This window comes from Pieris rapae, chromosome W, assembly GCF_905147795.1.
Source record: "Pieris rapae chromosome W, ilPieRapa1.1, whole genome shotgun sequence".
NCBI lineage: Eukaryota > Metazoa > Arthropoda > Insecta > Lepidoptera > Pieridae > Pieris > Pieris rapae.
The window spans coordinates 2,188,606-2,203,490 of NC_059533.1; the positions used below are offsets into that span (position 1 = coordinate 2,188,606).

At 38.8% G+C, this 14,885-nt stretch overlaps 1 protein-coding gene across 1 annotated transcript; it reads right to left on the minus strand.

The window, feature by feature from the left end:
- Positions 1-1,453: 1,453 nt before the first annotated feature.
- On the minus strand, positions 1,454-3,668 carry LOC123690524. The gene is made up of 2 exons (XM_045633917.1): positions 2,684-3,668; positions 1,454-2,319 (listed from the first exon to the last, which is right to left on the minus strand). Exons 1-2 carry the CDS (start codon positions 3,523-3,525, stop codon positions 1,671-1,673), a joined length of 1,491 nt encoding a protein of 496 aa, XP_045489873.1. The 5' UTR covers positions 3,526-3,668; the 3' UTR covers positions 1,454-1,670.
- Positions 3,669-14,885: the final 11,217 nt, after the last annotated feature.

The window sequence follows — 14,885 nt, forward strand, 5'->3', positions numbered from 1 at the left end:
CCATGGGTGCAAAGCCGGGGATGGAACCTACGACCTCAGGTATGAGAGTCGCACGCTGAAGCCACTAGGCCAACATTTCTCTTGCGCTAAAGGTCACTCGAAATCCTTCCGTTACCCTCCTTACTATTTTTAATTATTGTAAGTTGTAATGATTGTTGCAACAAAGTGTTAAAATAATAATATAGTAAGCCGAACAAACGATCGCTGTTTGTTCTCGCCTCGTACAAACGATACAAACTTTATTCGATACATTTCATTACATCTTAGCAAATAATACACAGTCAGTAATGACCCTGGGATCTTAAACTGTTATGTTCGCGACGCAAAAAATTGCTGATTAAAACAATTTGAATTGTATTTTTTTTCTTTATTTTACAAAATAATATAGTATGTATATCACAAAATGTTACATTAGAAAACCGCTGTGGTTTGTATGAATGTAACAATAGCAGTCTTGTTTAGGAGAGCGACAAATGCATGTAAAAGTAGTTATTTAATTTAATATTAAATTTAAGTTAATGGTTATAACTGTATCCGAAAATTTAATTAAACTGGTTTTATTTATCGGATTCATATTATGATAATTTCAGCTAATTACCATATTAATAATGGGAACTTGTATCGGCATTCGCCAGTTCACATTATCTGACTTTTGATTGTTTTGATTATTTTGACTTGTGTGCATATTGAGAAATAATTTTAATAATATTTATTCTAGGCTTAATAGTCAATATATTTATTGCTCATCATACATGTCCCTGTGGCAGTGATGTCGACAAACTAGGACATCACGGACTATCATGTCAAAAAAGTGCTGGCCGCTTCTCGAGACATGCTGCACTCAACGATATCATACATCGGTCCCTTGCCACCGTCAACGTGCCAAATCTACTTGAGCCGACTGGAATTGCTAGAGACGATGGCAAGAGACCGAACGGTATGGAGTTTGATTCCATGGAAGATGGGTCGGGTTTTGGTATGGGATGCCACCTGTTCAGACACACTGGCCCCTTCCAATCTTCATGGAACTAACAAGAGAGCTGGTGCGGCTTGTGATACGGCTGAAAAAGCTAAAGTCTGCAAATACAGGGGTCTAGGCTCTGAATATGATTTTGTCCCATTCGGTGTCGAGACCCTTGGTCCGTGGGGTCCTAGCGCATTAAAGCTTTTTAGGGAATTACCAAAAAGGTTAGTCGACATCACAGGAGATCGAAGAGCTGGCAGCTACCTCGCACAAAGAATTAGTCTAGCTATTCAAAGGGGGAACGCTGCTAGTATCTTCGGAACTGTTCGGTCACTTAAGGTTCAATATTCAATAACTACCACTATACTAATACCACATATTGTTAAATTAAATTTAAACACGTCTTCTCTCTTCAACTCATTTATTGCAACTCATGACTAAACATACCGCTCACCAAAACATATTGTTTTAACTTAAAGCTTTACATTATATTATATTGAACTTAAACTTCTTACTTAACTTTATACAAAAAATAACAATGCTTATTAACCTTATAAAAAAATGTAACAATACTTGAAAAACTTCCTTTCGAATAGTGGACTGTATTAATAAAAAATATCATGCAGATTACATGAAATCTTTCTCTTTTGGTATATGGGGCGGGAGTTTAGACATGCTTCTATTTATGCTAGTAACGTCGAAACGTTTACACTTGTTGAGATAAAATAATTGGATGTTGAATAACTTCAGAAATTTCTGCATTCTGCAGTTTTCCTCCTTCTCTTAATATACCATCTAGAAAAGGACACAATGTTGACAGTGAGCTTTTGGGTCTGACTTTTCTTTCTTTCTTCAAGTCTCCTATGTCCTTTTGATATATTCTTTCTTGATAAAAATGAACACACCTTTGTAATGTATTTTCCATTTCTTCGGTTGTTATATGTAACTTCTTGCTTCCTTTCTTCATTCTCATACAGTACGATATAACTCTTTTCAATCTGTTTAAGGTTGAAAATCGTTCCCATATTGGTTTTTCGTCTTCCTGTAATATGTTGGTATGATAAAAACCTTCTATTTCACTTCCTTCTTTTTCTTCTTCATAGGTCTGAGGTATAGAATAATTTCTTAAGATTTGTATTCTTTCATGTTTAAGCCATTCTGGCCCATTCCACCATAACTCAATGTTGTTAAGTTCACTGGATTTTACTCCTCTGGAGGCAACGTCAGCTGGATTTTCATATGATTGTACGTGATTCCACTTGCTACTATTAAGATATCTTTGTATTTCTGCCACTCTGTTGGCGACGAATGTGTGCCATCTACCCGGCTGAGATTGAAGCCAAGATAGCACTACCATGGAATCGGTGTACACGTAAACATTATCGATGGAAACTTTTAGTATTTCAGTGACTTCTTCCATTAATTCTGACAGCAATGCAGCAGCACACAATTCAAGTCTTGGAATAGAAAGCTGTTTTAGAGGAGCCACTTTTGTTCGAGATGCAATCATTGATACATAGATTGCATTATTTTCATCAACTACTCGCAGGTAAGCAACAGCTGCAAACGCCTTTTCTGAGGCATCTGCGAAGCCGTGAATTTGTACTTCTTTCGTGTGTCACTTTAATGTGTTGTAGAGCTGGTAAGTCATTTCTATAATCTATCCATTCTTTAACTAGCTTTTCAGGAAGTTCATCATCCCACTCAAATTTAAGAAGCCATAGCTTTTGTATAAAAGTTTTTGCTATGATGATGACAGGAGATAACCACCCAAAAGGGTCAAATAAACGGGCAATGTCAGACAGGATAGATCTTTTTGTTATAGGATAGGTAAGTAAAGGTAAGTTAACTGTTATTTTAAATGCATCTTCTCTTCGATCCCAAGTAAGTCCTAAGATTTTAATAACTTTGTCTAATTTAATTTCCAATGAATCTTCAATTTTGTTGTTTTCTTGAATGTGTTGTAGTACTTCTTCAGAATTACTTGACCATTTTTTTATTTTGAAACCGCCTTTTTCTAATATCTCTTTAATGTCAACACATAACTTTTTTGCCTTCTCTACATCTTCATGACCCCCCATTAAATCATCAACGTAAAATGACTCTTTTATTGCTTTCATAGCTTCAGAATACTTAATGTCACTAGAACATTCATCGTCGGCTAACCTTAATAGAGTTCTTACAGCTAGGAATGGAGCTGCAGCCGTTCCAAATGTTACAGTCGTTAATTGGTAACTTTTTAATATTTCATCTGAATTGTCTCGCCAAACGATGCATTGTAATTTTGTGTGTTCCTCGGACATCTTCACCATTCTATACATCTTCATTATATCACCGACAAAACAAATATAATGTTGTCTCCATGTGATAATTAAACTTCGAAGGTCTTGTTGTATTACAGGACCAACCAACATTGTATCGTTCAAGGAATACCCTTGAGAACCTTTTGCTGATGCATCAAAGACTACTCGAACCTTCGTAGTATCTTTGTCTTGTCTTACTACCGCATGATGAGGTAGATAAATTGTATTGCAGTCATTCTGATCTTCAAGCTCTTTCATATGACCCAAATCGATATATTCTTTTATAACTTTTGTATATTCATCTTTTAATTGTAAATCTTTATTTAATCTTTTCTCTAGATGCTGAAATCTCTTTATTGCTTGTTCTTTAGTATCTCCTACTTGCTTAATAGTATCTTCTTTACTTCACTTTAGTGGTAGTTGTACAATATATTTACCGTCAATGTCTCTTTGGGTTGTACTTGAGTAAATGCTTTCACATTCTTCTTCTTCTTTTGTGTATATAACTTTCTTCTTAAATAAATCTTTGTCAATTTCCCAAAAAGATTTCAGTAAATCATTGTCTTGTTTAATGTGCATACTTGTAATATTTATGTTATAGTTGGAGCATAGGGTTTTCCCAGACAGTATCCAACCAAGACTAGTCTTCTGAGCTACTAAACCGCATTCAAGACGGATTAACCCATCTTCTATTATTTTTGCAAAATCACCAGCACTCAATAATAAATCAATTCGACTTGGCATGAAACAGGTAGGGTCAGCCAACTCAATATTTAGTAAATCACTTTTATTCATAATTACTTTCTTCGCAGGTATTAATGATGAAATAGTTTTTAGAACGTAGGCTTCAGTGTAAATGTAAGTAGAATTAGCTTTAATAGATAGCTGGACTTTAGACTTAAGGCAATGCTTTTCTTCACCGATACCCGAAACTGTGCCGTTGACTTTCTCTTTCTTTAAGTTAAGAAGTTCAACGACTCTGGATGTTACAAAAGTCGCTTCTGAACCCTGGTCAACAAGGGCACGGAGTGTATGATAGTCACCCGAGCTTGATTTCACGTGAACTAGTGCAGTAGCCAATAAAACACCTTGACTCGATTTTTCTTCGCTGGAAAAATGTGATGCTACTTTTGTTTCAATGTCTTGTGATGTTAATGAAGTTGTTTTTAGTGATGCAGGAGCTTCTTGTTTCGTTTTTAAATGCAGAAGAAAATTATGTTTTCTTCCACATAACTTACATGAAATGTGTCGCTTGCATTCAGTCACCTTATGGTTTGGTAGCAAGCAATTAAAACACAGGTTATTTTTTAATGCAATATTATGTCTGTCTTCCACACTTTGCTTCATAAAATCTTTGCAATTATGAATGTAATGGTCCTTATTACATAATGAGCATGAGGGCTTAGTATCAACACCTTCTTTAGCCACGTAAAAACTCTTTTGTACTATTTGTCTTAGATCTTTTGAACAGTTTGTGTTAGTTGTGTTTACTAGCTCCAAAGTTCGATACTTGGATTCTAGAAAATTCTTTAGGTCTTCCCAAGTTGGTAAGTAGTCGGAGTCATCCTTGTATATATGTTCTTCCCAATTTTTATGCGTATCTTGATCAAGTTTATTTACCACTATATGTATTATAATCGGATTCCAAGACTCGGTAGATATTCCTAAGTTATTTAAATTATTTAAGCACTCACTTGTTGTATCCAAAATTATTTTAATTTGATTTGATGTCTGTGTGTTGACTTTACGTAGGTTAAACAGTCTTTTTAATATGTAATTTATAATTATTATCTTATTTCCGTAACGCTTCTTTAAAATATTCCATGCTTGGTCATAGTTATTTTCTGTTACACTAATATGTTTTAATAAGGCAGCTGCTTCGCCGGTAACACTTAACTTCAGATAGTGCAACTTTTGTACATTGGCAAGCGAATTATTATTGTGGATGAGGGTTAAAAATAAATCTTGAAAAGTTAAGAAATCTTCATAATTACCGGAAAATACGGGTAATTCGATTTGAGGCAGTTTTACACAAGATGAATTTGTTTCGGTGCTTAACCTCTGGTGGTTACTGCAACTTTCTTGGCTACCAATTACATTCTTACTTAATAAGTCCAACATATCGGCTTTAAAATACAAATACAACTCTTCATATTTATAATATTCTTCGTTTAGAAAATAGGGTAATATTCCCTTTTGTTCCCTTGGAGTGCATGACGACAAATCTTCATGTGCTACATTAAATAACCTCCAATAATCTTCCTTCATTCCAGCCTCGCACGAATATATCCAGTAGTTATTCTTGACTTCGGACTTTTCTTAAAATTTACTTCGGTTTTTTTTAATTTTTGAGGCTAAATCTTCTAGTTTATTTAAAAGCACCTGCTGTTCAGCACTAACTGTTGTCGTCATTATTATTTATATATATATATATCATGTTTATATTTTAAATATATCTTAAAACTTCAAAACGTCTTTATTCTTCACTTATTCACATTTATTATTTCTATGCGAAAAACGACCACTCAATACATCAAAAACCGGTTTCTTATCTAAGGAATGCGGCCGAGCTCACTATTTTTTGTTTTGCACGTTTACTTCATCCGGCTCGATTATAGACCAAATGTTCGGTCACTTAAGGTTCAATATTCAATAACTACCACTATACTAATACCACATATTGTTAAATTAAATTTAAACACGTCTTCTCTCTTCAACTCATTTATTGCAACTCATGACTAAACAGGAACCTTGCCTAAAGGGACTCCTTTTAATAATATTTTTTAATAATTAAATTTTAAGGTTAGTTATTAGATATATTTTTATGTATTAGGTGATGTAGTTGGAATATAAAATGAAGGTTATCGATTAAAATGTAAATTTATTGTAGTTATACCTATGTTATTTTATTTCTTAATACAATTTATATATCTTACTTAATTATTGTGGGAGGCGTACAAAAGCATTCAGAAGCTAAGTCTACGTTTAATACTTTTTGATTTGATAGTATATTATTATTAATCCATTATTCAAAATTGTTATTATATTTTGACAAATATATTTAATATCGTGGCAAATATCACTTGATATTTGGCACTGGCGAAACTACGGTTTATACCGTCTGTATCACAAAGAACGGTTCGGTGGCCGTCGATACGTAATCTTATACTAAAATAAGTCCTGAGTACATACCTCAAGGCATTGCTTCTTATTAGGGCGAAAGGCACAAAAAAAACACGTCAGCCGTAAGGATGGATAGATTGTTAGTTTTGGGAACAAGAAATGTTAGGACTGATGCTGTACCTTGCCTTACAATAATAGTTCACGAATACGCACAAAAACACTCACTATAATAGTCTAAATGGAGGACGTAACTATTGACAAGAAATTCACAAAAAAACACTATAAAATTGCATCTAACTTTACGCAACGAATGTTCAACCACGACTCTTCGCACTGCGTATGCGCGGATCAGCCGAGTTAAAAATATTTTTGGGACCACCCTCATGGCCCTCAATTAATTTTATAAACTAAAAATGATTCTATTCCGAACAGTCCCCCGTCCCAGTCAGGCTTAACATGACTGAGTCCAAAACCGGAGGCTGGTAGCAAAGGTTATGCCACTGGAAGACGTGACAAGCAGGCCACGGCTCTTTTTAAAACCGATTCCCCAACGCGGACCTCGGCGACTCGTGGGGTACCATCTGCACCCGGGAATAGTTTAATAATGCGACCGCGTCTCCAAGATAATGGTGGCATATTTGGTTCTTTGATAAGAACCAAGTCCCCAACCTTAGGCGGATCTGTTTTATCTATCCAACGAACTCGTTGCTGCAATAAATGGAGATATTCTATATTAAAACGTTTCCAAAAACTCTGAGATAACTGTTGTAGCAGTTGGAAACGTGAGAGCCGATTTATTGGTGTGTCCACAAATGGATATTCAGGTAACGCATTGAGAGGAGCCCCAATCAAAAAATGTCCAGGAGTTAAAGCTTCTAGATCATTTGGGTCCGAAGATATAGGACAAAGTGGTCGTGAGTTCAAAACAGATTCAATGTTACAAAAGACTGTGGCTAGTTCTTCATATGTAAGAACTGATTCAAAATTCAAAAATTCAAAAATTCAAAATTCAAAATTTATTTATTCATGTAGGTAACAATGTACACTTATGAACGTCAAAAAAAGAAATATTAAATGAATTTAATTTTACATTTACTGCCAGTTCTCAAATCAAGGGCGTAGAACGGAAGAGAAGAACTGGCAATAAACTCTCCGCCACTCTTTTTAATCGCCAAGTTTTTTTGTTACACAATGCTTGTAAGGAGCTGCAACCACTACACCATGTTCCATATGACATATTGAGTAATAAAGAATAAAAAATAAAAAATTAAAAAAATTAAAAACAAAGATTTGTCCTCTATCAGCAGGAGGCATGGTGAAATAGGAGCACGCACTTACGTACTCGTGAGAACAACACGCAAAGACGTAGTATAAACAACTAATATCACCGCAAACACGAATTCAAGTACGACCAGTCACCACAAGTAGCACCCGTTCACGAGTATGACGCATGGCCAGCCATTGGCCCCCTCGCCATATTTTAGGGAGAGAGACAACCCGACGCATGGACGCCGCCACAAGCAATGACATTTGAGTGAGCATGACGATCCTTGAAATGTGCACTTGGCTACACAAGAAAATAGTAATAATACTAATTATACTGAAATAATTTGATACCACATGAATCACGGTTTGTTCCCACTTTACATTTAAAAAAGTCGTAGATGTCGACGATCGCCCCATAGTCTGAAAATGCAGCCGAGAGATTCTGTCGCGTTACCTATTTATACTGAAGCAATTCATATCCAAGCACTATGATCGTTTAAGTATTCATTTATATTATAATAGGCCTTAGCAAGCAGTTTTACTTTAGTGTACGATTTAAATTTATTTATTGACAATATTTGTATCTCACTAGGGATTTTGTTGAAAAAACGTATGCAATTGCCTTGGAAAGAATTACTCGTTTTATGCAGCCTTGTGGTTGGTGCACTAATTTTGTCTTTATTACGAGTACTATAATTATGGAAGCTACTATTCTTTTTAAAGATATCTATATTTTTCCGCACATACAAAATATTCTCATAAATGTATTGACTTGCCAAAGTTAAAATATTTAATTCCTTAAACTTATTTCGGACTGACTCCCGTGGGGACAACCCACAGATCGCTCTTATAGCCCGTTTTTGCACTACAAATATCGAACTAATGTCAGCGGCATTACCCCACAAAATAACACTATATGACATGATACTATGAAAATAGCTGAAATAAACGAGCTTTGCTGTGTTCTCATCCGTAAGATCGCGTATCTTTTTCACTGCGAACGCTGCAGAACTTAGCCTATTCGAAAGACCTTCTATGTGTTGGCCCCACTGGAGTTTACTATCTAAGGTAATTCCCAAGAACACCGCACTATCAACAAAGTCTATTTCCTCGTCTTTAATTATTATTTGAGAAGGACTACTTTTTACATTTGTAGTTTCAAATTTAATACATTTTGTCTTCTTCTCGTTTAACTTAAGATTATTTGTACTAAACCAGTGAACCACACTGGAGATGGCACTATTTACATTATCAAGTGATGGATTTCGTCGTTTCACTTTAAATAAAAGCGAAGTGTCATCAGCAAACAGTACTATCTCGTGAAGCTCCTTTACAAGAAATGGTAGGTCATTTATATAGACGAGGAATAAGAAGGGACCAAGTATGGAGCCCTGCGGTACGCCCATCGTAACAGACGATCCCTGTGATATAGCTCCATTTACATTTACCTTCTGAATTCTATCGCTCAGGTATGATTCCATAAGATTTAGCGCTTTTTTGCCAATGCCATAGTGTTGAAGTTTTTTGATAAGGATTTCGTGATGGACACAGTCAAAAGCCTTTGATAAATCGCAAAAAACTCCAATGGCATCATGAGAATTTTCCCAAGCATTTAAAATCTCGGAAATTAATTTAAGGCCAGCATCGGCTGTAGAGCGACCTCTTGTAAAACCATACTGCTGGCTATGCATAAGTTTATTATTATTAAAATGTATCAGTAATTGATCTAGAATATTTTTTTCAAAAATTTTACTCAATGCAGGCAGCACAGATATGGGTCTAAAATTTGTGGGGTCAGAAGTGCTGCCCGTTTTGAATAACGGTGTGATTTTACTGAACTTCATCAGGTCTGGAAAGACTCCACAATCTATACATTCATTAAATATTATAGCCAACTCTGAACTGATAGCATCGATTACTGATTGTACAATGAAAACAGATACACCCCAAAGATCTTTAGTTTTTTTAATTTTTAGCTGTTTAAATGTTTTTATAATATCATTGCAGCTAATGCGGCTAAATATAAACTCACGATTGCATACAGGAACATTCTGTTGCAATAATAAAAGGGCGGCTGATGGCGAAGAATTCAGAACGCTGGTTGTATCTAGTGGAATATTAGTAAAAAACTCTTCAAATGCAGAGGCTACTTCGAGGTCGGAACTAATTACTTTACCGTTTATGTTCATCTTATATTCAGAATCCTTTCTGGAGGTTCTTCCAGTCTCCTCGTTTATAATTTTCCAAGTAGCCTTTATCTTATCAGAGCTGTTGTTTATTTTATTTTTGCCTTAGCGATTTTGCACTCTTGCCTAAATTTTTTTGAAAATGTCCTAACATGAGTTTTAAATTCTTCACTGTCATTATACTGTTTTTCATCATACAATTCATACAATTTTAGCCTTTTTTTGTGTAGTTCCGGAGGTGCCCAGTCACAAAAGGTAGGTTTCTCCGAGACCAAAAAAGTCTTTGGAGTGAACACGTTTTTGAATTCATCAATAAATGATTCAAAGAATGTGTTATATAAGTTATTAGGGCATTGGTTACTACGCAAAAATGGCGTATTAAATATAATTTTTTTTCTAAATCTGTCTAACCGATCATATGTTACAGGTATTGTGCATATTGTCTTTTTTGGATCTTTACATTTAAGTATATTTTGAAATTCAAACAATTGACCAGAGTGGTCAGATGTAAGTTTGTTGATAATACAGGTGTTGAGAGGAACTATATTACTATAGATATTGTCAATACATGTTGCCGTGGTGGCTGTTACCCTAGTAGGTACAATAAAATTATTAATTAAATTATATGATTTAAACAGATTAAGCATACGTTTACTTGAATTACAGTTGTCAAGCAAATTTACATTAAAGTCTCCACTAACGACCAACTTTTTCTTGGATTTTTGCAATTTGTACAGAACTTGCTCTAATATTTTTTCTAAACTATCATATTGAGCTGAAGGAGGGCTATACAAACTAACAATGATAAATTGCTCCAGCTCCACACAGGATACTTCAATAAGGCGTTCCACAGAGAGGCTCACTATGTCCTTCCTTTCTTTAAATTTTAATTTTTTATGAAGCAATATTAATGAGCCACCGCGTATTGCATTTCCTCTGCAGAACGAACTACCAATCTGATGATTACAAAAATTGAACATAAGTTCACATGTCTTTAACCAGTGTTCTGAAATACACAATATGTCAATATTTTCACTGCTCAAAAACAACTCAATTTCTAGTAATTTACTTTTCATGCCTTGTATATTTTGGTGAACCAGATTGATAGTTTTATTATTATTATTCTTAAATTTACTTATCTTACTGACTAATTCTTTGCCAGAGAGACTCTCTGTTGTCTTAGTAACTAATTTAAATTATAAATACTATGTCTTGGAATATCTTCCAAGGTCTTACTAACTAAAACCTGCTCAATAGAAGCTGGTTGTCGAGCCAAATTCTTGGCTGTTATAAACAATAAATATGATAGCGAATCAGCTATCTGTCTTTTCAAATACATAGGTAGATTATATCTATCCTTTGTCAAAAAGTAATTATTACAACTTATGTACCTATTGGTATCAATTAGTGTAAAGTTTTTATTATACATAGCAAATGTATGCATTGTCTGATTTAAAATATGTCTTACATTATTTTCTTGTTGAGTGAAGTTTTTACTATAAGGGAATGTAAACATAATCAATTTTGATTCTCCTATAATTCGTCGTATATGTGTTTTGGCCACCTTCACTACAGCCTCAAATATTCCACCCCAAGATGGATATCCAGCCGGACTAAATTTCCATTTAATTCCAACACCGAGAAAGTGAACTTTCGATAGGCAGTTGGTTTTCAATCAAAAACTTATAAATTTCTCCGAGGTAACGTTCACTGCCCTTAAAATTTGTCCCACAGTAGGCCCCCCCTACTGTGGGACAAGTAGTTGGTCTGGGCCTACGCTTTTGCGGTTCCCTGCACGACATGCTTGCTTTGCTTTGCTTTGCTTTACATGGTAGCATAGGTACAGACCTACTCTACCGCATCCTTCTGATGGGTAGAGTGGCGTGGTCTTGGGAGTAGCGCAGGTCGCTGAGATCCTTAAGGCAAGTTTGGTGGACTTGTTTCTCGAGGTTGCCGACCCCGTTTTTGGTCTAATACCCTATGTTATAGACGCAACTAAAACCACTAAGCGAAGTTTTGCAGGGATGGAGAGGTCATGTCCTTGCAAGTTCATCGTCCAACAAGACAGGACGGTGGACAGTCAATGACCTCCCGCGTGTTTGTGCCGTGCGCGGGGACCCGTACGGGAGGATGAAGGAGTCCTGGGGGTTGAGTGGCGTAGTGCGCCGGATACAGATGTGCGCTGCACACAACACACCTCTTTGGTCTGGATTTCTCCTCACACGGGAGGCTGTGGTTTAGCTAACCATGGTCAATCGGCTGTGGTATCCCATAAGCGGGCTACCGAGCGAGAGTCGGGGTGTGGGGGGGGGGGGCCGTCGGCGTGGCACGGGACTCGGGGTGAGTTTGCGTCATTGTCTCTTGATGCGAACAACCCTGTACTTCTTTGCTGCGTGCGGACGCGTCTGCCCTTCCACGCGCTGGCTCTATACCGGAGGAGTAGCTCTGACGTCGCTTGCTAAGCAAGGGACGTCCCCGACTGAGGGCTCCATGGCGGGTGGAGAGCTCTGACGGTGAATATTTTCCATATCACCTCATGGATAAAGAGGCAAAACAAAACAAGAAACATAACCAACATCAGACTGCATCCACGGATGCGTCTAAAACAAACAAACACAAGGGTGCATCTCGGGACGTGTCACGGTGCGAGTCACCAGTGGCGCGATACTCTGAGACCCCGGTCTTACACACGGATGCACCCATTAGGGCAGCGTCCAAGACACCAAAGGAGGGAGCAGAGGCCGAGGTTGCCCCAATCCAGGTGGCACCCTTGACCGTGCCCTCTCCGATGGTTTACACACCACCGCACAGGGATTTGTCCTCTGCTGCGGCCAGGGTGACTGCGTCGGCCGAGCCAAGGATGGCAACTCCAAAGGATGCTGTAGAAATGTCGGCATCTGTAGGTGGGGCATCCGCGGCTAGACTGATGCGGAAGACCGAGGCTGCTGCGGGGAGCACGTCTGGTGCACAAACCTCGGCCTTGGATTTGTCGGCCCTGAAAACGGCAATTCAGGAACCGACCCTAACCATGGTCGTAAGCCACTCTAAAAAGCGACGGCTCAGGAAAGCCAAATGGGCGTTGGGACAGCAAAATCTGGCTACCAATGCTCAGAAGCTACCTGAGGACCCTGGAACTGCCCCTGCTACTACCACAGCAGAAGGAGGCGGGAAAAGGGGACCGAAGCCGAACAGGTCGACTACCGCGCTCAAGCCTAGTGGCTCTGTGAGAAGTAAGGGACCTGGAGTGCCTAACATACACAACAGCACCAAAAATAAGCAACAAGCGAAGGGCCAAAAACGCGATAGGCCAGAGGAAACTGTGACACCGACTGGGGAGAGCAAAAGGGTAAAACCCAACAAACCTCAGTCGGGAGCAAGGACCTCGGCTAGCTACGCAGAAGCGGCAGCTTCTTACAAAGCAAACGAGCTTTGTGTGGCCGTGATGACCGAGCCCTTCGTGGACATGACACAAGATCAAGCGGATAAAATCCGCCTACAGATCGAGGGCAAGATTCAAGATGAACTTATGGCGGATCTTGAAGCTACCCTAACAACCGAACCCAACGACATCAGGTTCCGTGGTAAAGCCCACTTCTCCGATGGGGTCCTCAAAACTTGGTGCGAGGACACCTTCACACTGAGATGGCTGACCGGTACCTGCGATGTCATTACCAACCCAATACCAGACACCAAGCTGGTGGTTCGGCCTCAATCGGAAATTCCAAGAAGGGTACCGTGTCTACTACATGTACCAGATTTCACTGGTAACACGGAGACCCTGCGGAAAATGATTACGAGGCAGAACCGCCACCTTAATATTAGATCCTGGACCCTGACGCACGAACGAATAACACAGGACCCGATAGGTGTATCACTCTTCTTTCGTGTGCCAGAGTTTGAGATCTCAAAGATCAGAGCACATGAACGGCGTCTATACTACCTGATGGGGAACATCTACATCCGCATTTCGGAAAAAGATGAACCCTCACGGGTGACCGCCGCTCCGATACAAGCCACTACCACATCGGGGACGGAGTCAAGTGCGCCGAGGCCGCCAACGTCAATGACGGAGGTAGCTACGGCAACCGAGACACACGCCCCTATGGAGGTAGTTCAACAACCACCTTCACCGGTGCAACTAACCTCGGATGACGAGTTGTTTCAGGAGACTGGGGAGAGTGAATTCAGCGACAGCTGTTTGCGCTCCTCCCCCTTGCCGAACTGACCTTATCCAGGCCAACCTCCAGCACAGCCAAACAGCGTCGGCTTCCTTACGCAGACTGCTGGAGACCAATCCAAAGACCATCGCCGCGATCCAGGAGCCGTGGATCAGGAATGGCAAGATATGTGGCCTGGGCAGTACCGGAGGAAAACTTCTACTGGATACCTCCGTAAGTAACCCAAGAACCTGCATAATCATACCTAATCATGTACCAGCATTTGTTTTAAACGAACTATGTTCAAGGGACCTCACAGCAATTAGGCTACCTAGAAACAAGCATCCAGATATCGTCCTGGCGTCTGCCTACCTACCGAGTGACGGGGACGTGCCCACTCCAGAACTCGGCCATCTGGCTGACTACTGTGAGAGGGAGAAACTGGAGCTAATCATCGCGGCAGACTCCAACGCGCATCACACCTTATGGGGTAATGCTAATACCAACGCTCGAGGTGAGGATATGCTTAATTTTATACTTAGCAATAATCTTATCTTAGCAAACAGCGGCTCAGAACCAACTTTTATCAACGCACGCTCACAAACCAAAAAATAGATTTAACCATGGTAACCGCTGGTCTGTCAGATCACATACAGGACTGGCACGTCTCCAGTGAGCTATCATGTTCGGATCATAGGTGGATCCGCTTTGCAATTAAAGGGGAGCTACCTAAACCACAACCAAGACGTATACCTCGCAGAACCGATTCGGTAAAATTCTACAGACTAATTAGTTCTGAGGTAGACAAAATAACGATACCAACCACCATAGACATACTAGATATAGAAAAACATGTAAACAACGTAACGTCCCTACTCCTGACTTG